Source organism: Peromyscus californicus, unplaced genomic scaffold (assembly GCF_007827085.1).
Source record: "Peromyscus californicus insignis strain IS unplaced genomic scaffold, ASM782708v3 Scaffold_11__1_contigs__length_118956290, whole genome shotgun sequence".
Classification (NCBI taxonomy): domain Eukaryota; kingdom Metazoa; phylum Chordata; class Mammalia; order Rodentia; family Cricetidae; genus Peromyscus; species Peromyscus californicus.
Window position 1 is genome coordinate 20,823,483 of NW_026294402.1, and position 24,702 is coordinate 20,848,184.

Consider the following 24,702-nt stretch of genomic DNA (forward strand, 5'->3'; position numbering starts at 1 on the left):
CTCATACCTTTTTTTGTGGCAGTGTCTTACTGTGTAGTCTGGGCAGGCCTGGAACTCATTATGTAGACCGGGGTGGCCTAATGCGCTTCAGAGATCCATCTGTTTCTGACTCCCCTTGAATTGAAGGTGGGCACCACCGTGCCTAGCTCCTCCTCCTATCTTTAAAGTCAGTCAGTTTTCTACTCTTCAGGTCACCTACTCTAACAGTTTCTTGTATGTACTCTGAAGGATTTAAAATAGAATTAAAAATCATATAGACTTCCTGCCCTATGACATACATTCTCTCTTGCCTCATTTTCCCCAGCTAGTCTATTTAGACTATCAGTGTGTAAAAATCATTCTTATTTTATATTGTTGTGTAAATCTATTATATGATGTTTTAGTCTGTTTGTGCTGTGATAACAGTATGCCTAAGATTGAAACAATTATAAAGAACAGAAACTCAATTCTTACAGTGTAGGAGGCTGGTAAGGTCAATATCCAAATACCAACAGGTTCGTTAGCTGGTTATAGCCAAGTCTGCTTTTAAGTTGGTGCCTTAGATGTGACTTCCTAAGGAGAAAAGTGCTCGTCCTTGTGGTGGAAGAAGCTTAGAGTAAATAACTCTCTTGCACCTCTTTGCAGTAATACTCCTATTGTTTTTTTTAAAGTATTTTTTATAAGATTTTTATTTTTTGAAATTATAATTATATCATTTCTCCCTCTCCCTCACCCTAAATATATAAATACAACCTGCTCTGTCTCTATAATGTTATCTGTATGTGTGTGATCTCAGGCTGGTGGCTTGTTATTGGATAACCAGTTGGAGTGTTCTTCCATTGCTAAGACCATTTCTGCTCTCAACATTCCCTAGTTGCCCATAGTTCCTACCAGGCTTGAGGCCCTGAAAGCTTTCCTCATTCCATGTTAGCATGTCCATTGGTGTTGTCATTTTTCAGGTCTTGTTAAGGCAGCCATGTTGATGAGACTTCATGGGTGTAGCCTCTCTGATATCTCTAGGAGATGCAGCCTCACAGCAAGCTTCCTGTTTCTCTGGCTCTTAATAAACTTTTTACTCTCTCTTCCAAAATGATCCCTAGTCTTACGTGCAGGAATTGTCTTGTCAGTGAATCATTGGACTGGGAATCACACAATTTCTTGTTTTCTACATTTTGATTGGTTGTGGTTTTCTGTAATGATTTTTGTTGCAGAGAAGTGTCTTTGATGAGAGGTGAGAACTGCACTTGGAGGTAAGGGTAAATATTTTAAATGTCGTTAAGAATTAGGCTGGTTTAGTAAGAGGGCAATTTTTGGTTCTCCTCCAGGATCCATGACTTCACTAGCCCTGGGTTGGCTTGGTTTCCACTGTCAGGAATTGTTTCCCTCTTGTTCAGTGGGTCTTAAGTCCAGTTAGAGAGCCGTTGCTTGTCACCTAGGTGTGCTTGCCATTACTGCACCCTTAGGGTTTCTGTTTCTGGATATTTTGTAGCTTTAGAATTTGAAATTATAAATAGAATTTTTAAAAGAGAATGTTTAACAAACCTCTCCCCCTTCCTCATTTATTCTTGGGGATGTTTATTAGTGCTTTAAGCTTGCAATTTACATTTCTTATGTTACTGGGAAGAGCTGTTTGTTATATATAATCTGATTATTCCTCTGCTTTTAGTAGAATACTCTAGATTTTTAAAAACTACTGTCTGGTATATTTGGTTTTGTGCTATGAATTATATGTAGCATGGATTATTAAATAATATAATATGAATTTTAAAACTATATATAGCTTTTTACATTTTCTGCTTCGTAGCTATATCTACCTATCTTTTGTTCTTATTTCCTGGCTTATTTCTTGAATAATTCCTTATTTCTTGAATAATTTCTTATTTCTGTCTGTCATCTAGCTGTCATCTTTTAATCCACTGACTCCAGTTACTGCTGCCCATGTGCTCACAGGTGTGGGGTTAGCCACTGGCATATGGGGAAACCTGCTAGTACTCCTTCCTCCAAGTGACTCTCCCTCCTCCAGTGGTCATCAGCTGTTAGCAGTTCTTCATTTCTTCTCCTGAGCCCCTCCCTACTCCAGGCTGGAATTTTTGATTCCAGCGTCTTGGTCTTGTGCAGGTAACCACACTGCTGTGAGTTCGTGTGAACAGTCATCATGCCATATCTAAAGGTCATCATTTCACATCTTTCTTCCCCATCCTGCACCTCTTACATTACCCACTCCCCTGCCCCGTGTTCCTAGCCTTAGGTGTTGATCCAGGTGTCCCATCTAAAGCTGAGCATGAAGTCACTTACTCTCAGCCCTTTGAACAGTAACATGCGAGTGAGTGTCTGCATTAACCATACCCACTATAATAAGAAGCTTCTTTGACCACACTTGGAGCAGTACAAATTATATAAACTTAAATATTTAAAAGGTAGTTTGACAACATGACTATTTAGAAAAACCACATCAATAGGTTCTCCCCTAGGGCTTCGGACTTCCTAGCCATGTTTTGATCATGTTTACAGTACCAGATCTGATTTTGCCTGTGTAGACACAGGCCTCAAGTCCAGTTTAAGGTCAACTCTATGCCTGTTAAGCATTGAGCTAGATTTACATGTTTGGTTCTCAGTTATGTCCTGTAAAGTTAGGGTACTGGGTGAAAGGAATGCTGTGGGATGGTCTGTATGTCAAATGTGTTGCTCTGATTGGTCAATAAATAAATCACTGATTGGCCAATGGCTAGGCAGGAAGTATAGGCGGGACTAGGAGGAGAATAAAGCTGAAAAGTAAAAAACTGAGTGAGAGACACTGCCAGCCGCCGCCATGACAAGCAGCATGTGAAGATGCCGGTAAGCCACGAGCCACGTGGCAAGGTGTAGATTTATAGAAATGGATTAATTTAAGCTGTAAGAACAGTTAGCAAGAAGCCTGCCACGGCCATACAGTTTGTAAGCAATATAAGTCTCTGTGTTTACTTGGTTGGGTCTGAGCAGCCGTGGGACTGGCGGGTGACAGAGATTTGTCCTGACTGTGGACCAGGCAGGAAAACTCTAACTACAAAGGAAAATAAATTTAAGTAGGAATAATTCTTGTTCTATGGATGTTGTGTAAAATAGTATACAAATAAAAGAGCTACCAAATCCATTTAGGCTGTTGACTGAAGATGCTGAGAATGGTGAATTGATTTCTCTTGTTCAAGTTTGGAGAAATGAAAACTTGGCACAGGTGGTAGAATTAGTGGAAACATGTAGAAATTAGTCAGCCGCACCTAGGGTTTTTTTGTTAGAAAGCAAAAGTTGGTGAAATACAGAGTAATTATGGCTTACTTCAGGGAGATGAGTACTGTACTGTCATAAACTGCTCAGAAGCTGACTGTATAGTGATAGCCTCTTTCTTAAAATTTTAAAATAACTTTAGATTTGCTAAAGAGATATAATCCTCTAATTAGGAAAGTTAAATATTTGGTTAACATGTAGAAATAATAACATAGACATGCAAATATAGCATGAAATGATCATCCACTTTAGTACTGGCCAGGATTAAAGGGAATGTCATTTGAACTTTTGTTTGATATTTGATAATTTTTTGCTAGGATGTCACGTAACTCAGGTTTTCCTTAAACATGCTGCATAGCAGAGGCTAACTTGAAGTACTACTGATCATGCCCCACAGCTTAGTGCTGGGATTTCAGACATGTACCACCTCACTAGCTCAGTTAACAGTAACTTTTAATTTGCGTTGAACGTATTTTAGTACAGCTGTGGGGTTTCATTGCTAGTTTGATTGAAGAGTGGGTTTTCTAAGTCCGGTTGGTTACCGGAGATTGTGTTTAACGAATTAGAGTCTAGCTAATATAAACCAAGGACCTTCATTCCTCTAGCTTCTTCATTGATTTTACTGTTTTTGATTTCTTCCTAACTAACAAATCTGTTAAGTGTGTTGTACCTAAGGCTCTACTTTAATAAATAATTTGCCTATGGTGGAACTTTAAATAATATCTGTTACTTATAGGTTTCTAGGTTTATAGTTAAATACTATATTTTGGGCTCTATTGCTAGGATTTTTAATTGCCTATTTTTAGGCAGGGGTCTAGGTGTATGTTTTCATCAAAAGCTTCCTAGGAACTCTATAGCCTCCAAACTAAAAATAAAAAAGGGAAAAAAGGCCATAACACTAGAATTTACTGTTTTGAGGTATTAAATTATTTTGATTACTTCAATAGTAGGCTTTTCAAATCTTTAGTTGTAGAATTAGCTTATGATTTTATAGAAACTCTTATAATTTATTAAGAATTTAGCTAATAATTTTATGCAAACATTTAAAGCACTCCCCAGTAACTACATTAGTATGCTAGGTCTGCCATATCCCCATTCCCCAGCCCCCAAATCAGATATTTGTTTTCTCACGGGAATGCAGTAGGGAAGCATTAAAAAAAATACAGAAAGAATTCATTCACTTACAAAATTTTCCTGTTGAGAATACTACAGTAAAATACAGAGTGCTCATATACTGAATGAAGAAAAGACATAATGACTGACTAGTTAAAGTAGACTACAGCTAATCCCTAAAATTTTGGGGATATATACTTGATAATCTTATTCTTATGATATTTTCATGAGGTCCTAGGATTGGAAGATCAATCATTTAGTCTCATCATGGAAGCAGCTCACCCTGCAGTCTTCACTAGTTGGTTTTTTAACCCTGAACTGTTCAATATGGTAGTAACATATATATGACTGTTGAACATTATAGATGCAGTTAGTTTGAATGAAGATATGGATCATGATGTGGAAGCACATATTTCTATATAAAATATCTTGTTAATTTTATATTGATTGCATGTGGAGACAAATGTTTTGAACATCTTTCTTTGGTGAAATACGTTGTTACAAGTAATTTTACATGTTTCCTTTTGCTTTTTTAATGTGGCTACAGAAAATGTAAGATCTTGTGGCTTGCATGTGTTTCTGATGGATGAAGTGGTCCATCTATCAGATGTACTAGAGAAAGTTGTGCTGCTACTATTACATAGCTGAATGTGGTGTTCAGAAGTTCTCATTGGCTTCTTGAGATCAGAGGGTAATTCTTCTTTAATATTATATCATCCTCTGGAGGCAATCCTCAGGCTTTACTGAGTTTTTGGTAGTTTATTTTCCATTTCCTTTAGCACTCTTTATAAGGTGGAGAAGCAGATCCCTTGAACTGTTGTTGCTACTTCCCTCTGAACGTTATTTTTTCACATAGCCTTTCCTGGTGCTACATTCTAGATAAGTATGCTAATGAATCTTAAAGGTAGCCTTTTAGGTCAATGTTCTTTTCTTATTGATGAATGTTGTTAACTGAGATGCTTCCTTCCACCTTTTCTTTTTGGGCTGCTGTAGTTTTGCTTATTCATTTTTTTCTTAAGTTAGGAGAACTTAAGTGTGTCCCTCATCTCTTATTTCTGAAGTTCTGCTAGAGTTCTGACCTTCATGAAAACTTTGTCTTTTTATTTGGGGTGAGGAAAAAGGCACATGATTTGGTTCCACACACTTCCATATTAAATTTTACTTTGGAGTCTTAAGGGGCTTACACAGTAGTTTTTAGCTTTTTTTAGCTTTTATCACTTGCAGGTTTGACATGTGTACCTTCTGTGTTCTCATCAAATTGTGAAATAATATTATGACTTGAGGCCATAAGACTGTCAGATCCTTGGGATGTATAATTCTGCTGAAGTTAATATACAACTAAGCAGCTGTTTATCTGTCTCACTTTATTAATATTATAGCTTTTTTGTGTGTGTCTTTTGAGACATGGTTTCACTGTGTAACAGCCCTGGCTGTGCTGGAACTCACTCTGTAGACCAGGCTGGCCTCAAACTCACAGAAATCCTCCTGCCTCTGCCTCTCAGTGCTGGGATTAAAGGCATGCGCAACCACTGCCCGGCTAGATGATTTTTTTTTTAAATCTACTTCCCTTGTAGTCTCATCATGGTTAATCTTAAGGTTTCTTCCTTTGTAGTCTAATGAGTTTGTCAAAATAAAAAAAAAAAGTCTGATTTACGTGTTAAAAGGTAACCCATGGTGGCTTTTGATGTACATGACTTCATTTTCATTCCTTTTGAATTTTTTTTTAATTCATTTATTTATTATGTATACAGCATATGTGACTGCAGGCCAGAAGAGGGCACCAGATCTCATTCAAGGTGGTTGTGAGCCACCATGTGGTTGCTGGGAATTGAACTCAGGACCTCTGGAAGAGCAGTCAGTGCTCTTAACCTCTGAGCCATCTCTCCAGCCCCCCTTTTGAATTTTTAAAAGTGGAGATGCTTCTGATTCTTTGGAAATAACTTGGGAGACAGTAGAAAAAAGAATTGTCACCAAGTCCAGCTAGCAAAACAACACTGGTGTTAAAATCGGGGTACTGTGTTCTTTTAGATTATTTTTATTCTTTTTAATTTCATTTTTTATGTTTGTTTATTTATTGTGGGTGTGGGCATACTTGTGGAGGCCAGAGGACAGCTTGTAGGAATTGGTTCTCTTTCCAGTGTGTGGGTTTTGGGGATTGAGCTCATGTCTTCATGCTTGCCAGCAAGCACCTTTACCCACAGAGCTGTCTAGCTGGCTGTTAATTAACTTTTAAAAAATACTGTAATGATGATGGCTTATGGTTTTATTTCTTTGGTCTGACTCAAATACATGCACGTGCACACACATTTAATTTTTTAAGTTATTACAAGACTTTCCCAATTAGAAGCAGCATTTAGATTCCTACCAGGAATTTATGCGAGTTACAGTTTACTGTGTACTCACTTAGCAGATTTATAGAAACAGCCCCCTCCCCCCCACTTTTTTTTGAGGCAAATTCTCTTTATGTAATCCTGGGACTTGCTTTGTAGATAGTGCTGGTTCCTAGCTTGTGAATCCTCTTTCCTCTACCTTCTGAGAACAAAGTCAATCGCACAACATAAATGTAGTGGAAAACTCAGGACATCTATGTGCTGAGCACACACACTACCACTGTGCATGTCCTCAACCTCTGCTATCATTTTAGTGGCCTTATGGGTCTTGGGACTTGTGTTTCTTTTTTGTTAAATCTTAAAAAGAATGTTCCTTCTATAGTTTCCTCATTTCTACATTTGTGGTGCCTTAATTCAGCTCTGTGTGCCAGCTCTCTTGAGCCTTGTCCTTTTGTATGTTCTTTCCAGAGAATAATAGTTTCAGATAAATCCTAAACTTGCTATCTTGTGCTCAAGTTACAGGTTGCTATTGGGAAAAAAGATCACATGACTTCAAGTTCACATTCAAAGATTTGTGGTCTTCGGCATTAATTAGATGACCATATTGCTTTACTGTCTTATCCTCCCTCTGTTCCTTAACATTTTTTTGTTTGTTTGTTTTGCTTTGGCATTACTCTGGATTGAACACTAGAGTCTTGTGCATACTAAGCTTTCCACTGTTAACTTACATTTTATTCAGCCTTCTTAACTTTTTATTTCAAGACAAGGGTTTCATTAAGTTACTGAATCTGTCCTTGAAGTCACTTTAGCCTAGGCAGGCCTTGAACCTGTATTCTTCCTGCCTTAGCCTCCTGAATAGTTGTGCCACCAGATATGACTCCTTACTCTTTTTCCCTGTTCTTGTTGCTGTTTTCACATCTTTGTCTCTGAAAAATCTTCTGGCCTTTCCCCTCTTAAGATTAGAAGGTGGTTCTGTTCCAGGTATTGAGGAAACCCCTTCCTTCACTGTATAAACATCTGTGTCCTCACCGAACCTCTTTTCAGTCACTCATTTTCTTTATCTTTTCTATAGCATTTAAATAAGTACCAATAACCAGCTTTTCTTTTTGATCCTAAAGCCCTCTCTTGACTCTGTGCTACCCTCTACCTTTGTTTAGATGGTGATGGTGGGATTTTGGTATTGGTTCTTGGCCAGCTTCTCATTGTATACTGCATTTAGATTCATACCATTTAAACAATGACTTAAAATGTTAATATCTGCCTGTCATTTTAATTTCTGGTTTTTGTTGTTGTTTTGTTTTTCGAGACAGGGTTTCTCTGTGTAGCTTTCGTTGTTCTGGAATTTGCTGTAGACCAGGCTGACCTCAAACTCAAGAGATCTGCCTGCCTCTGCCTCCCAAGTCTGGGATTAAAGGCGTGCGCCACCACCAGCTAGCTATAATGTCTCTTTTTATATAGTCCACTGCCTGCTAGAATATCTGTCTTCTCTAAAGTCCAGTTGGTACATTAAATTCAAATGATTTCTGCATTAACTAATTAGTATTAGTATTAGTAATAGTATCAGTATTAATATTACTTGTATTAATAAATGATAACTATTCATTTAGTTGCTCAAACCTGAAATTAGAAATCTAAGACTTAGCACTTTTCCTACAGGTTAATTATAAAAATCCATTGGCTTAGCACCTTGGTATATAGTCCATTAAACCATCCAATAAAAATTTAATGCAAGTTGGGGCTGGAAGAGTGCTCAGTGGTTAAGAGCACTTTACTGCTTTTTCAGAGGATTCTCTTTACTTCCCACACTGGGCAGTTTACAGCCACCTGTGACTTCAACTCCGGGGGATTTGGAGCCCTCTTTTGGCTTCTGTGGGCATGCATGTGCATGTGACATGTACACATACACACGAAGATACATAGGAATGAGAGTAAAAATGAATGTCAGTTCATCAATACATCAGTCATACCTGTAATCGTATCACTAGCCTAAAGTGTGCAACAGAACATCAAAAATGAGAGAACCCACAACAGCATTGTGGAAATCAAGAACTGACTCCTAAATGTTGACAGACATGAGAGCCATGAAATCCACATGTCTGTACTCACATACACATAATAAATTTACAACATTTTTAAAGATTGCCCATCGGAGTAAAAACTGTAGTTGGAGGTATGCAGAATAGCACATGAACCTTTAAAATACTTAGGGTAGGAGCTATGACTTTATAATCTTGTAATTTTTTAGTGTTCGTGTTATATTGTTTCATATATAGGTATTTTTAGATCATTTATATAAAAATATTTACACCATTTAAATAGTGGATGAAGTTCTTCAGCATTTTCTCTTTGGCTGTATGACCTTAGGAATTTGACTAAGCAAGTGCCTGAGAGTTGTAGTTATGTGTATTATGTAATAGTAGGGGCATTAAGTAGTAGACAAATAAATATCTGTGGTAATATCTTCTCCTTTTACAATCTGTGATTGGTTTTCATAATTTAAGAGTTAATTATTTTTGCAATGGAGGTTTCACTGTGTTGCCTGGGCTGGCATTGAGCTTAAGTACTGAACTGATTCTGCTGTGGGACTGCAGCTGGGCACTCTTACCTTTTTTTTTCTTTAATATTTAGAACTAATTGTAACTTTTGGAGGTAAATTTAATTACTTTTGTCATTGCATAAGCAATATGTATCCAGGTAGTGGTGGCACTCACCTTTAATCCCAGCACTTGGAAGGCAGAGACAGGCGGATCTCTGTGAGTTCAAGGCCAGCCTGGTGTACAGAGCGAGTTCCAGAACACCTGGGGCTGTTACACAGAGAAACCTTGTCTTGAAAAACAAAAACAAACAAACAAAAATATAAAAATATGCAATGTACATATATACTAAAATCCAAAGATTGAATTTAAAACCGTATAGGAAAGACCAAATGTTTTTTAAAGTTATTGATGTAATCTTTGTGTTTTTGTAATGTATTTTTTTTTTAATTGCAATTACAAAAGGAGGAATAGAATTCTGGGTATATTGTGGTACTTTGGGTTATACACTGTTATTCTTAACCATTTTAGTTTTTTTAACTGAAATTCTTTGTTTTTTCAAGACAATTTCTCTGTGTAACAGCTGTGACTGTCCTGGAACTTGCTTTGTAGACCAGGTTGGCCTTGAACTCACAGAGATCTGCCTGTCTCTGCCTCCTCCCTGTCTTATTCTTAAAGTATTTTTGATTCCTAGAAATAGAGTTAAATAAATTCAATACAGACGCATGTAGTGCTGTATCTTATTTCTATCAATCAACAGAATTGTTTACTTTCCCTTAAATGAATTTGATATAGGAATTGTATCTATTAGCTAAAATATTTTGAAAATACAAGCTATTACAAGAAATCAGTGTTACTTCTTATACAACTGGCTTGAGATCAGTGAGTACCTTCATAACCCCAGAGTATTTTGGTGGGAGCCTAAGTGAAAAATCATATATTTATATTTTCGTGATTATAAATATCATAATTACATTACTCATACACACAAATACATATATATGTATGTGTGGGCATATATATGTATACATGTAACATTTATTTTATTTATTTTTGCCCAGAGATTATATTTCATTCTGGCACTGTGACTATTTTGTTTGTTCAGGAAAAGAATCAGTGGGTGGTTAAGACTTTCAGAGTTAAAGACTGTAGATTTTTTTGTTTGTTTTGTTTTTTGAGACAGGGTTTCTCTGTGTAGTTTTGGTACCTGGCCTCGAACTCACAGAGATCCGCCTGGCTCTGCCTCCCTAGTGCTGGGATTAAAGGCGTGTGCTACCACTGCCCAGCCTGTAGATTGTTTTTAAAGTTCAGGGTAAGGAAAGATTATTAAGAGATAAAAAATTATCTCCTTTAGTTAACAAATAGTGTTATACTGCTAGTATATTCTTTAAACTGTATTTGGTGCCAGGTTTTCTGTGCTGGAGCCAGGTGCTCCAGATGTTAGGTTTTGTATTTTCTGGAATGCTTGCTTGCAAAATCTGAGAAAGTTTGTTTGGCAGCAGTAGCCAAACTACTTTGTCAATTGTCTTTGGACAAAATTTCTTCTGAAGACATTTGTTTTAAAAGTGTGATCATTCACTTTTTTGGAGGTTACCAGTTGTGTATTCATAGTTTGTTAGGATTGTAGAGACAATCTGTCTTTCAGAAACTAATCACACGGGGCCTAGTAAGTTAAATGTTCCAAATAGTTTAAATTTAAAACTAAAGTAAATATATGTGTAGAACGGTATACTTTTAATCAGCTCAACCACTTCCTCGCTGTGTTACTAAGACTAGCCTTGTTCAAAGGTAGCTGTAAAATTATTTCTAAATCTTATGGACGTATTTTCTTTCATTGGGTACAACACAGCTGAAAGGCTGCCCCTCCTTGCAGTCATCCAGGCAGCTTGGTTTTCTTGGAATCTTCCTGGCAGATCTTTCTTAGCCTAATTGTCAGCCCAGATTGTTAGAGTGCTCCAGGGCTTTGCCCTGGATCCGCTTCTTTTTATTATTTATAGTTTCTTTTTGGGAATCCATTCCCTTCCCAGTATCTGTGTGCAGATAACTTATTTTCAGCACCAGCCAACCCTGGAATTTCTTTAGTCATATGCTTAAAATTGTCAGCTGGACATCTCTTCTTGAATATAGTAGACAGCCCAAACTTAACATGCTTAAATCTTTTGTCGATTTTGGCTTTCACTACTCAATCTTCCTCCTCCATTGTACATTGTTTTCATAATTACCACCAACCATCGAGTTGTTCAAATCAAAGCCAATGGTTATCCTTGGTTTCTTCTTCTTTCACTGATGTAAAATTCATTAGCAATCCCCCATCAAGTCTACCTTCGAAAATATATTTTGAATCCTTACAATCTCTCATTGCTTCCTAATAGCTTAATTTAATCTACTCTTTCTGGGATTATTGAAGTAGTCTTCTTAGTTCTTAAGCCACTTCACTTAACAGTGAAAGTTATCTTTAAAATGCTAATCAGGTCACTTGCTTGTGCAAAACCCTCCAGTGGTTTCCCCCATGTCAAATAATATTCAGACTTCTTACTTTGGCAGAGTCCCACATGATCTGGCCCCTGCCTACCTGCCTCCATGACCTCATTTCCTATCCTTTTGTCTCTTTCCTTTGTTATACATCACATACCTCCTTTTTTGTTCCTGAAAGTACCAGATTTATTCCTAGTTTATGCTTCTTCCTGTTGGCTGGAATGCTTCCTGCCTTTTCTTAATTCAACCCTAAAACAGTACTGATTATGAACCAAAGACTTTGAGAAAAGACAATAAGACACAGGTACATACTCTTGGGTGTCTTATGCCTTTTTGACTGGTGGGTTCCTTGAAGTGGCAAAAGAAAAGGATAGTTGCGGAAGATTTTTCAATTCTGTGCATGCTGTGTGTATGTGTGTGTGGCAGTTTTTGAAATTTTGTTTTCGCTTATTAAATTAATTACTTCAAGTATAAACTACAAGAATACCTTTACTGCCTCAAGTTATTGAAGTAGGTTGCACAAGTGTAAAATTGTTCCTTTCTCAGGGAGTTATCCCTACTGTTGTGTTTTCTTCTCTGTGCTAGGTTTTCTTCCAGTTTTCACAGCCCGCAGCTTATCTAATTTTCCCGTATGTTATGGCATATCTTTTTTTGCTATAATCTACATTTCTTTTAAGTCTGAGTTCACAGAATTTGAAATGCAGCATTGTATGAAAAGATTTTAACTAAAATGTTTGTGTTGTCTAAGCTGGGCTGTTGACTGACAACACAAAAGTTGTATGAAATTCATAGCACACCTTTCCAAAACTTCATATGTCTACTTCTTTTGCAGCATTCCCTCTAAGACACAGTATAATAACTGGCCTTTATTAAAAGATAGGATTTTTTATATTTCTAAAGGAAATATAAAAGCTACTGAAAATATGAGACTATTACTTTGGCATGCATAGGAAAGAGTCTTATTTTAATTTGTTTTATTAATTTACTTTTAAGTCATTGAGTTCCATGTAAGTAACTTTAATTTTTCTATATTTTGCTGTGTTCCAATGGATCTGCTACTCCGGTTGAACTGAATGTGCCACTACATTTTGTGAAATTCCTCACTTGCTGTCTTCTGTGAATTTATTCTTTTGGAATCTGGAACACTGGAATGATGGGAATGTTTCCATTACAAAGTAGCTGTGAGTACACTACGTAATTTATACAAAACCTTGTTTATAGTCTAAGTTGAATTTAACTTGTAATTAGATGAAATATGACCGTTACAGAAACGTATAACTTAACATAGCTTTAGCTATACTCATCATAGGCTCTCAGATACTTGACTTTAAAATAGTGTATTCCAGTCAGTCTGCTGGTTGTGTTCAAAATTAGCTTTTAATTGAATGGGCTAGCTTGGCTTACCAACATTTGGCTTAAAAATTAGTTAATTTTAATGGAAAGGATGAAAATTATTGTTTAGCTATAAATGTGATAACCAGTGGAGAGTTCTGGCTGTTTAAACCCAGATGTGTTGTAGTAATGCTTTTATATCACAAGTTGTTTTATCATTAGAATTTAAATGTGTCAAAAACTTAGATGTATGTGCTTCTTGAGAGTATTTTGCCACTATATTTAAAGATGACTATTTCTAAAGTAAAATGAAGCAGTACATCTACTCACTCAGATCTTGTAACTGTGAACAGTATTTTTTTTTAACCAGTGACTCAATTAAGAATCAGACTTACTTTACCAATTTAGAATTAAATTTTTAAAAATTACTCATGAAATGATTGTTTGGGTCATCAGAGAATCAAAACTCCATTTAGCTTCCATAATTGTGGTTTACTTTAAGTCCTGGATATATTTCCTTCCATGAAGAGGGAGGCAAAAGATCATGGGACACAAGTGGGCCTGGGATTACAGCTTGAAAGAGACATGCCTCTTGACTGATTTTGAAAATCTTCAAGATTTACAGAAAAGAATTGCTTTAAGCACAAATATTTATTTTATTTCATGAGTCAAGATCAATTGCAAGAAACTCATAAGTGTGGAAATTAGTCAGGGAATTTGAATTTTTTCATAGTTGGAACTTGTTTGTTATTTTGTTGCTTTAGATGGTTGTTCAGTTCCTTGTTAAATGAAACTTATTGTCAAATGAAATCTTTGCTCTGAAACCAGTTTCTGTAATTCTTCATTCTTGGGTTTTAATAACCATTTTATTTTAATTATGTTCAATTTATTCTGTACATTCTACAATTAATGTTTTTATTGATGACAATGTAAACTATTAATTTGCTATGAATAATAATGTGTATAATTTTTTTTGTTTTTGTTTTTGTTTTTTGTTTTTTGTTTTTCGAGACAGGGTTTCTCTGTGTAGCTTTGCGCCTTTTCCTGGAACTCACTTGGTAGCCCAGGCTGGCCTCGAACTCACAGAGATCCGCCTGGCTCTGCCTCCCGAGTGCTGGGATTAAAGGCGTGCGCCACCACCGCCCAGCTAATGTGTATAATTTTTAAAAAACAGTTTGTATAATTAAAAAAAATATATAAACAGAATGAGGGAATTTGAAATGTTTGTTAATACATGGTTTTTCTTCCCTTCCTCAGCAACCGAAGAACCTTGAGGGCTATGTGGGATTTGCCAACCTCCCAAATCAAGTCTACAGAAAATCGGTGAAAAGAGGATTTGAATTCACACTTATGGTAGTAGGTGAGATAATTTCTTACTAATCTGGAGTTTTGTCTTTATTAATCAACTTTGGATGAATTTAAGAAATAATATCTCAAATAACTTTAGTGAATGTATGTTGTATTTTATCTTATGTGGAAACATTTAACAATTAGCCTAGTTGCATAATAGGATTTGTATCTCCTCTTTCTCCTTCCTTTACCCTCAACCTCTTTGGTAGAGACTGAAAGTTGAGAAATGATGGACAGTTGTGATAGAGTAGAACAACACGGTGATTCTCTGCAAATGGTGATGCTAAGAGAGGAAAAGGCATCCAATAGCTACTTAGTATTGCAGTATTTGTGTGCTCTCTGGCTAATCACCTTCAGCGAAGCTGTCACATGAGCATTTAAGGTAAGCAGGTATTTGCTTTGAATTTTGAAAGGAAAGGTAGGATAAAAGGTAGTAATTCAAATGATTGCCTTTAGAATTGCACTCTGTGTGTGGATATTGCAGGGAAATGTTATTCTCCTTGTTTTCCTTTTCTTTTTTTAAGATATATTTATTTATTATGTATACAGTGTTCTGCCTGCCTGTATGTTTGCAGGCCAGAAGAGGGTACCAGATTTTATTATAGATGGTTCTGAGCCGTCATGTGGCTGTTGGGACGGACCTCTGGAAGAGCAGCCAGTGCTCTTAACCTCTGAGCCATCTCTCCAGCCCTCTCCTTGTTTTCTAATTCAGTCTGTGAACACTTTGCTGTGCTCTATAATCCATTTGAAGATATTGTTAAGGGTTATTTTTCATATAAGTTGGTTAATGTCATCATTATATATATATGTACTTTTACAACCTGGGTAAGATTACTATGTAGAGTTAAAAGCTCAAGAGGTCAGAGCAGTAGCTAAGAGCTGATACTAAAAACCCTTTCTTACCCTTCGCTGCTGCTGTCGTCCTTCCCCTCAGAAAGAGACCTACTTCCTGTGTATCTGTCTTTTTATTGACTTTCTGTTCTGCCTCCTCATTGGTTGTAAACCCAACCACATGACCTCCTCGTCACTGCCTGTCTATACAGACCTCCAGGTCTTCTGTGGTTGGTATTGAGATTAAAGGCGTGTGTCTCCATTTTGGCTGTATCCTTGAGCACACAGAGATCTGCCTGTCATGAGATTGGGATTCAAGGTGTGTGCCACCACTGCCTGGCTTCTTCTATGGCTTGCTATTAACTCTGACCCCCAGGCAACTTTATTTATTAACATACAAATAAAATCACATTTCAGTACAAATAAAATATCACCATATTACTAATCTTCAATGGCAGCCTTATTCTTTTTTTTTTTTTTTTTTTTTTGGTTTTTCGAGACAGGGTTTCTCTGTGTAGCTTTGCGTCTTTCCTGGAACTCACTTGGTAGCCCAGGCTGGCCTCGAACTCACAGAGATCCGCTGGCCTCTGCCTCCCGAGTGCTGGGATTAAAGGCGTGCGCCACCACCGCCCGGCGGCAGTCTTATTCTTAAGTGACTATTTTCACTGGCTACAAGCTGACTTTAGACTTTAGTAAAATCATGAGTGTAAAGGAACTGTGTTACATTTTCCTATTATTTGTTTTAAGAAGGTGAAAGCAAGATACTAGATGAACTATTCTTGACAAAGTTGAGTCCATGCTGGACTTACACAGTGTATATTGTTTTGCTAATCATGCTTTACCACAGTGCTTTTAATTTGCTATTAAGTTACTAGAATTAATTTCTCTGTGTTGATTACCACAATTTTTTTCCTTTTGATTAAATTTTTTTTTCATCCTGGAAGTTGTGTTTATTTTAACAGTTCATGTGGTTAAAGCATTGCAATTTTATACTCAATAATGTTGGTTTAAATGAAAATGGCTTACATATCTGAACATTTGGTTTCTCAATTGGTAGTATAGTACTGTTTGGGGAGGTTTAGGAGGTGTGGCCTTACTGGAGAAGTCTCTGTGGGGAAGACTTTGAGAGTTTAAAGCTTTACATTGCTTGCAGTTTGCTCTGTATACTGTGAAGCTTGTGGTTAAGGATGTGAGATCTCAGTCTCCTGCTTCGGCTGCCAGGCCTCCCTGCCATGATGTATTCTTACGCCTCTGGTACTGAAAGCCCATGTAAACTCGTAAGCCCTTTCTTCTGAAAGTTGTCTTAGTTGGTGGTGTTTTATCACAGCAATGTCAGAGTAACTAATACAGTTAGTTAACCTGATTGATTCTGGTTGGGTAGAAGTATTGTACATGCAGCTCTGGAGCAGAGGTGAGTCTAAACAGATGGGTTGAGTCGACTTTGTCTTCTATAGGTTGGCAATTTGATAATTACATATGAAGAAACACTTCATCTTAACCTTTGAGATGTCACTAACTGAATTTTTTATATTAGAATTTTAGTTTAAAGAATAGCTTTTGAACATGTGTTTAGTAGAATGTCATCTGTGGTCACTTGAATGAGATGTCCCTAATAGTCCTAGGCATTTGATCTCCACTTTATGTGCTGTTTGGGGGAAGTTTAGGAGGCGGGGCTTTCCTGGAGGAACTATGTCACTGGAGACAGGTTTTGAGAGCTTAAGGTCTCACCTACTCCCTGTTACCTCTCTGCGTCATGTTTGTGGTTCAAAATGTGTGCTCTCAGCTTGCTGTTCCAGCCATGCCTGCTGCCATGATTTCCCGTTGATCATAGACTCTAACCTTCTGGAACCATAGCTCGAGTGAAATCTTCCTTAAGTTGTTTTGGTCCTGGTGTTTTATCACAGCAACAGAAAAGTAAATAATATACTTAGCTTTCTTTTGTTTTCTCTTTCAAGTAGCTTATAATTTGTATGATAAAATAAAATAAGCATAAAAAGATGCAGCATTTCCTGGTAATAAGTAGAAGTTAATAGAATCAAATAAAAATTTAAAAGTATAAGGGTACTGTCTTTTGTAAGATGCTAACTCCGAATTTTGAGACTAGAATTGAGGTAAGGATTAAAGGGGTATTCCAACTAGGAAAAGAGAGACCAGTTGTATTAGTCAGGGATTTCTAGAGGAACAGACCAATGCAGTGTTATATATATAAAACAAGAGGATTTACTAGATTGGCTTACATGAGTACAGCTGGGTAGTTCAGTAACAGTCACTTGCATCCTGGAGAGGCTGAGAACCTGGTAGTTGATAAATCCAAAAGGTTGGCTGCCTCAGCAGTTCCAGTGTGGTGCTGAAGGCCTGCTGCTGTGTTCCAGTGTCAGTGAACAGTCCCGTGGTAGAAGCACTTACCAAATAACCAAGGAGAGCAGGTATAAAAGCATCCCCCCCCCAACTTCTTTCTTTCTGTGCTACTCTTGTAAAGTGCTGCTCACCCTGAAGGGAGGTTTTCCACCTCAGTTAATCCTTCTGGTGAATCCTTGGGTTAGAAATAGTACATGTGTGCCCAGTTAGAATGCAGTTTTTTGTCCCTCTTTATCATAAGGTCTCTCACATACTTGCCCAGAGCCATAGCTCTTACTTGATTTCAGATCCAATCAAATTGACAACCAAGATTAACAGTCACATTACTTTTTTTTTTCATCATTTATGTGTCAGGCATATGTTTGTTATGTATGTTAAGTCATAATCCTATCATAGGAACTCATTTCATAGGTGACATTAAGGTATTAGATTAGCTTACTTGCTCATGGTTGCAAATCAGTCTGTTTCTGTTATGAATATCCATGCAGAGGCTCATTTAAGAGTAATGTGTAGCTCGAGTTTTCCTGCCTGACCCACAGTCAGGACAAATCTCTCTCACCTGCCAGTCCCACAGCCGCTCAGACCTGACCAAGTAAACACAGAGACTTATATTGGTTACAAACTGTATGGCCGTGGCAGGCTTCTTGCTAACTGTTCTTACAGCTTAAATTAATCCATTTCTATAAATCTATACTTTGCCACGTGGCTCGTGTCTTACCGGCATTTTCACATGTGGCTTGTCATCATGGCGGCTGGCAGTGTCTCTGACTCAGCCTTCCACTTCCCAGCTTTATTCTCCTCCTTGTCCCGCCTATACTTCCTGCCTGGCCACTGGCCAATCAGTGATTTATTTATTGACCAATCAGCAACACACTTGACATACAGACCATCCCACAGCACTTCCCCTTTTCTTTTTTTTTTTCAAAAAGGAAGGTTTTAACCTTAACAAAGTAAAATTACATATAATTTGGGAATTTGGGCGTAGCTTCTCTTACTACTTCCTGCTGGAGGGGGACGCTGTATCTTATGGGGACACAAAGAAAATTTTAAAATTATGGAATAGTCCATGAGGCTGTATTGTCTGAGCCAGTTGCCTTCAAACCATTCTGGATGTTGGATCATCTGGGCCATGGTGTCATCAGAGACCTTTCAGGGGGTCTTGGCTGGTCAAACCTGATGTATCTTAATCTGGAACAAATCCATAGCCTCTGACTTTCTGTAGAAACAAAAGCAGAGTCTCCTTTCCAAAGCAACACATCCTTACATCCAAATTTTGAAGTCAAGGTACCTTTAAAATATACATTTTGGCATAACTCAACAGCTTTTATAATCAAATGTTTTTCTGCAGTTAAAAATCCCAAAGAAGCCGGGCGGTGGTGGCGCACGCCTTTAATCCCAGCACTCGGGAGGCAGAGCCAGGCGGATCTCTGTGAGTTCGAGGCCAGCCTGGGCTACCAAGCGAGTCCCAGGAAAGGCGCAAAGCTACACAGAGAAACCCTGTCTCGAAAAACCAAAAAAAAAAAAAAAAAAAAAAAAAAAAAAAAAAAAATCCCAAAGACAACACAATCCAGATTTTCTGTGTAATATTCATCTTTACGTGGCTTATTTTTTATATTAATTTTATTGTCTCTTTAAAGACTTTATTTTTAAAAACTATGTATTTGTTTCTATAACTGTATATATCACCTTTTTTGTCTCTTTCAAGCCTACGTATATTTTACACATATTGTAAACTATTATATCTGAATCTGTCTTATTGTGAATCTATTGCTTTAAACTGCAGCAGCTATGGCTGCTGGCTCTGCCCACCTCAGCTTCCCGACATGGTGGTGGTATGCTTACTGCCAGCTCTGGGAGCTATCGTGGGTCTATGCTTTTATCCAAGCAGCGTGTAGCCCAGAGTAATGAGTATATATTAATACTCAGTTGAGTAACACTGGAGCCAGTATATCTAGAGAATTCTTGATTGCAAATCTTTGTTTAAAAATTAATTAAAAGGGCTGGAGAGATGGCTCAGAGGTTAAGAGCACTGGCTGTTCTTCCAGAGGTCCTGAGTTCAATTCCCAGCAACCACATGGTGGCTCACAACCATCTATAATGAGATCTGGTGCCCTCTTCTGGCCTGCAGGCTGAACACTCACTGCATACATAATAAATAAATAAATCTTTAAAAAAAAAAAAAAAAAAAAAAATTAATTAAAAGCCATTGTCAGGCTGAGTGTGGTGGTACACTTGGGAGGCAGAGGCAGGAAGATTTCTAAGTTCGAGGCCAGCCCAGGCTACACAGTGAGACAGTGTCTCAAACAGAGCATAAGCAAAATACCACCATCACCAAGAACCAATGTCAGGTTGGTCACAATGAGACGTGTCTCATTCTTGATGGCAGTGGGCTCAAATATATCTCTATTTATGCTTCCCTAGAAAAGTGGCTGGGCATGAGGGCTTCCACTATGCTGAGTTCTATACCTCACTAAATCATATTTAGTAGTAAATCTTATATCCAGTCCAAGAAATAAAAAGTCTTGAAAATAAATCCTATATAAGGAATGTACCTGATAAAGCTATGAATTACATGTCAGTCTTAAGCGTAATTTTTTTTTTTTCTTTTTCTTTTTTTGGTTTTTTTGAGACAGAGTTTTTCTGTGTAGTAGCCCTGGCTGTCCTGGAACTTGCTTTGTAGACCAGGCTGGCCTCAACTCCTAAAGGCATGCACCACCATGCCTGACTTAAGGAAGCCCATTTTTTTAGTACATTTTCATGGCTTAGTTTTAAGATCCAGAACTAGGGATAAAGGAAAGAAAAAGATAGGGGTGGTAGAGAATGGTAGGGCAATTAATAGGTTAAGTGCTTGATTAGTTTTTAGTTTTGACTTTAGTTGAATTCCTTTGATTACAGACACTGTATATTATATATATTTAGGTATATTTAGGATGTTAGAAAACATACATGGCCATTTGTAAGTTATATCCACTATATAACCCAGGATGGCCTGGAACTCTATTGTAAAATTAGTAATAATAGTAATAATCCCAATTTTTATTTCTAATTTTATTAATTTGAATTTTTCTTCTTTTATTCTCAGTGTAGTTGATGGCTTCTTAATTTTGAAGGCCCTTTGGACAGCTCACTTAGTTTTGTTAATTTTTTTTTCTTTTTCTTTTCTAGTTTTTCTTTTTTTTGGGGGGGGGGGGGAAGTCTGCCATAGCCATTATTTCGTTTTGTATTTAATTTATTCTTTTCTAGATCCATAAGCTGAAATGGTTGTTTTTCAATCCGATCATCATTTTTATGTAAGCATTTACAACTGACAATTCCCTAGCACTGCCTTTCTTAGTGCGATAAGGTTGGCACACTGTGTTGTCATTTTCATTTTTCTCTGTTTATATTTTACTTCCCTTTATAGTTTCCTTTTTGATCCTTTGGTTATATGAGAGTGTATTGATTAATTTCTAAATATGTGTAAACTTCTCAGTTTATTTTTATTTTGTGTTTGTTCATGTGCTCATGTGAGCATGCGTGTGGAGGCTGGACGTTGACACCAGGTGTCTTCCTTGGTCACTGAACCTAGACTGCCTGGTGAGCCCCAAGGACCTTCCTGTCTCTGCTTTTACATGGCTACTGGGGATCAAACTCTGGTCTTCATGTTTTCACTGCAAAGCACTTTACTCACCGAGCTGTCTCCATAGCCTCAGTTTTATTTAGTTTTGATTAGAAAATACATGTTTTTATTTCAGTTTTTCCTTTTCAAGGCCTGTTTGTTACTCTTGAAGACTTGTTTTTGACTGGACTCAGACTTAGAAGTACAAGTTCTCAGCAAGGACAGTTTATGTCTCTTGGCAGTGTGTTTCTGGCTTCCTTCATTCTCGAGCCAAAAGTTTAGCATAGGCTACAGCCTCCTCCTTGTTGTTTCTCAGTGCGTTGTTTCTTCAGAGCAGTAGACCTGTGTTTCTGTTGCAGGACACGTGGAGTAACATGTCGCTAAATCTTGGGAGCTTTGTTCCTGGGTTTCTTAACTTCTTTGTTTAAGGGTTTTCTGATAATATATTGGTGGACATCATTTTCTTAAGAGAGATTGAAAAGCTTTCAGATTCTGCCAGCTCTTTTAGTCCCCAACCAATGAAGCACAGTAGTATCTGTCAGGCCAGGCATATCTTTCTCTCTCTCTCTCTCTCTTTTTTTTTAAATAACAAAGTTGAGAATACTTAGATTGGAAACAGACTTGTGCTCCTGCTCTCCAGTTCTTCATGGTCTATAAAAGAATGCCCCTTACTCCACAGCAGGTGCACTGTGCCATGGGTCAAGACACCTTGTTCATGGGAAAACCTTGTTTGTCATACCCACCACTGATTCGGACCAACACTCACTCAGCATCAGCAGCCACTTCTGTGGCCATGTGCTTCTCGTAGAATTTACAGAGGTCGTTCATTGTCCACTTGAATGAGTTTCTGACAGCAGGTAGCTTCGTCTTGACACAGTGAAACACCTAGGAGATGCCACAAAAAAGAACTTACTTCAGTTTTTTTAAAGGAAGACTTTTAGTCATTCCTGGAAAATGTTTTACTTTACACTGGAAAATGTTTTACTTTACACTTAAGAAAAACGTGTATTAGTTAGTCTCCTGGGTTCAGTGTTTTCTCTATATTGTTAGGCCTACTTTGGTTATAATGTAGCTCAGGTCTTATTGTTTCCTTAGATTATTGCCCATCTAGTTGTTCTGTTATGGGGTCCACTTGGAGCCAACACAATTCACACACCAAGTCAATGCAGATGACAAAACTTACTGCAATCAAGCCACTGCTGATTGATCAGGCCCGCAGAAGAGACTTGGGAGCTGAACTGTGACCCCAAGCCAGAATGTTAGAGTTTTTAAACCTGAAAACCACAAAACATCTGTGCCAAGTTACAGACATATTTTCCACCAGTCAGGATTCAGGGATTAGGGATTTTCCTAGGAACATTTCTCTGTGTGGTGCACTTATCTTCTCATTGGTTGGTTTACCCAAATGTGGTGGGTGCCTTGCCCACAATTCATGTCTCACCTTGTCAACCAAGATGTCAGTTACCCAGGGAGGTCTGAAGAGGTCTGGGGGAGGAGGTGTCTTGGGAACTTAAACTTTGTTTGACCCTTAATTCAAAATGAAAGTTCTTTTCAAAATGGCTTCAGTTTGGTTCCTTCTTATAGTTCTGTTTGTGACTGAAGTGTCGAATTATAGAACTATTTATTTCTTCACTTTTTACTGTTTGTTTTACATACTTTGAAATTTTGCTGTATGCTATCTATATGTTTATAAGTGTTACATCTTTGTGAATTGATACTTTTATCAACATTCAAAGTTCTTTGTTGACTGTCTTGACAGTTTTGATGTATCTATTTTGTGTGGTACTAGGGTGGCTATTCTACCTCTTTTGCGTAGAGTGTCTTTTTTAGCCTGGTTGTGTTCTTAGTTCTAAAGTGACTCCTTTATAGATACCATGCAATTGTACAATGCTTTATCCGAGTCTAGAAAACTCACATGTAAATATCAGTGAAGAACTTGCACCATTCTGCTCTTTGTTCTGGATGTTTTATAGCTGTAAGGATCTTACCTCTTTTGTGAGCTATTGTAAACAGAACCCAGCCTGCATATGTAAAGTTATTTTTTTCAAAACATGCGTGTTACTGTATATTAATTAGTAAAAATAAATGCACTAACTGTTATATCAGTCACCACTCCATTTTATAATGTATTCAACCTTGTATAATGTATACCTTAAAGCTATTTGTGTTTTGGTAAAACTGAACTGTATGCTCTTTACTATATACAAAACATAAAAAATTAAAGAGTATGTAATCACAGTAGAAATCACGCCCTAGCTTCTTCTCTTCTTTGTTGGGCATGTGCATGGAAGTGCAGGTGCCTTTGAAGCTAGAGCCATTGCAACCCTGGAGCTGGAGTTACATTCAATTGTAGGCTACCTGACATGGTTGCAGGGCACCTGTTTGGTTCCTTTGCAAGAGCACTATGTGCTCTTAACCCCTACTAAGCTATCTTTCTAGTCCCAGATTGCTAATTTTTAATATCTTTAGTCATTCAGTATTGTCTATAATAAAGCTTAGTACTTTTACTTTTCATTTCACTGAAGCAGTGATACATACAGCTAATTTTTTTTTCTTAATGTGACTATCTTTGGTCACTAAAACATTTCTTTTAAGTGTCAGTTACAGTATTAGAAATGTTACTCTTAAAAAACATGGATGGTAAATTATTAAACATCTATTTTAAAAACCTTTGACAGTGTGGATCTTATTTGGTTAGCATCTTTTCCTGTGGCTGTGATAAATAACCCTGACAAAAACAACCTGAGAAGGGTTTATTTTGGGTCACAGTCCTTGTAGTAGGGAAGGCCTGGTATCAGAAGCTTGAGGCAGCTGGTCACACTGCATCCAGTCAAGAAGCAGAGAAAGTTGATTGCTTGATCTTACCTAGCTTCTTTCTATGCAGTCCAGCACCTAACCCCAGAGGGTGATGTCTCCCCTTAGCCCCCATTCTTTTAAGGAGAGTCATTTTATCTCTGTTATCCAAATCAAATAATCCCCCACAGGCATGCCCAGAGGTTAACATAATCTAAATAAGCTGGAAGTTTGTCTCCTAGGTGATTCCAGATCCTATCGAAGTGATTACCCTAGCCATCACTCAATGTGAAACTGAGGACAAACATATTTTTTCCGAGAACTGCTCTTTTCTGAAGGGAAACGGAGGAGCAGTGGATCTGGGGAGGAGAGGTGGTGCGCAGAACCGGAAGGAGTGGAGGGAGGGGAGGCTGCAGTTGGGATGTATTGTATGAGAGAAGAATAAATAAAAAGAAAAAAAAAAACCATTATTTTCTAATACGGAGTCTTGATGTTTTTGATTGTGAGCCTATTCTTTTTTTTTTTTTTTTTTTTTTTTGGTTTTTCGAGACAGGGTTTCTCTGTGTAGCTTTGCGCCTTTCCTGGAACTCACTTGGTAGCCCAGGCTGGCCTCGAACTCACAGTGATCCGCCTGACAGCGGAGCCTTCGATAGCTCAGTTGGTAGAGTGGAGGACTGTAGTGGGTGAGCCTATTCTTTAGTGCTCATCTCTCCAGCCTGAATATGGAATCTTTGGTATATTTTGAATG

The 24,702-nt window shown here is 37.6% G+C and overlaps 1 protein-coding gene and 1 pseudogene across 1 annotated transcript in view; one reads left to right on the forward strand and one right to left on the reverse strand.

The window, feature by feature from the left end:
- Nucleotides 1-12,854: 12,854 nt before the first annotated feature.
- The window catches only part of Septin7 (septin 7), a 49,865-nt gene continuing 38,017 nt past the window's right edge, over nt 12,855-24,702 (forward strand). Inside the window, exons 1-2 of the mRNA XM_052755053.1 lie at nt 12,855-12,873; nt 14,282-14,384. Of these exons, the coding sequence (XP_052611013.1) occupies nt 14,375-14,384 (10 nt within the window). The 5' untranslated portion in view covers nt 12,855-12,873; nt 14,282-14,374. The remainder of the gene's footprint in view (nt 12,874-14,281; nt 14,385-24,702) is intronic.
- LOC128120843 (40S ribosomal protein S6-like) lies at nt 19,751-24,454 on the reverse strand (annotated as a pseudogene).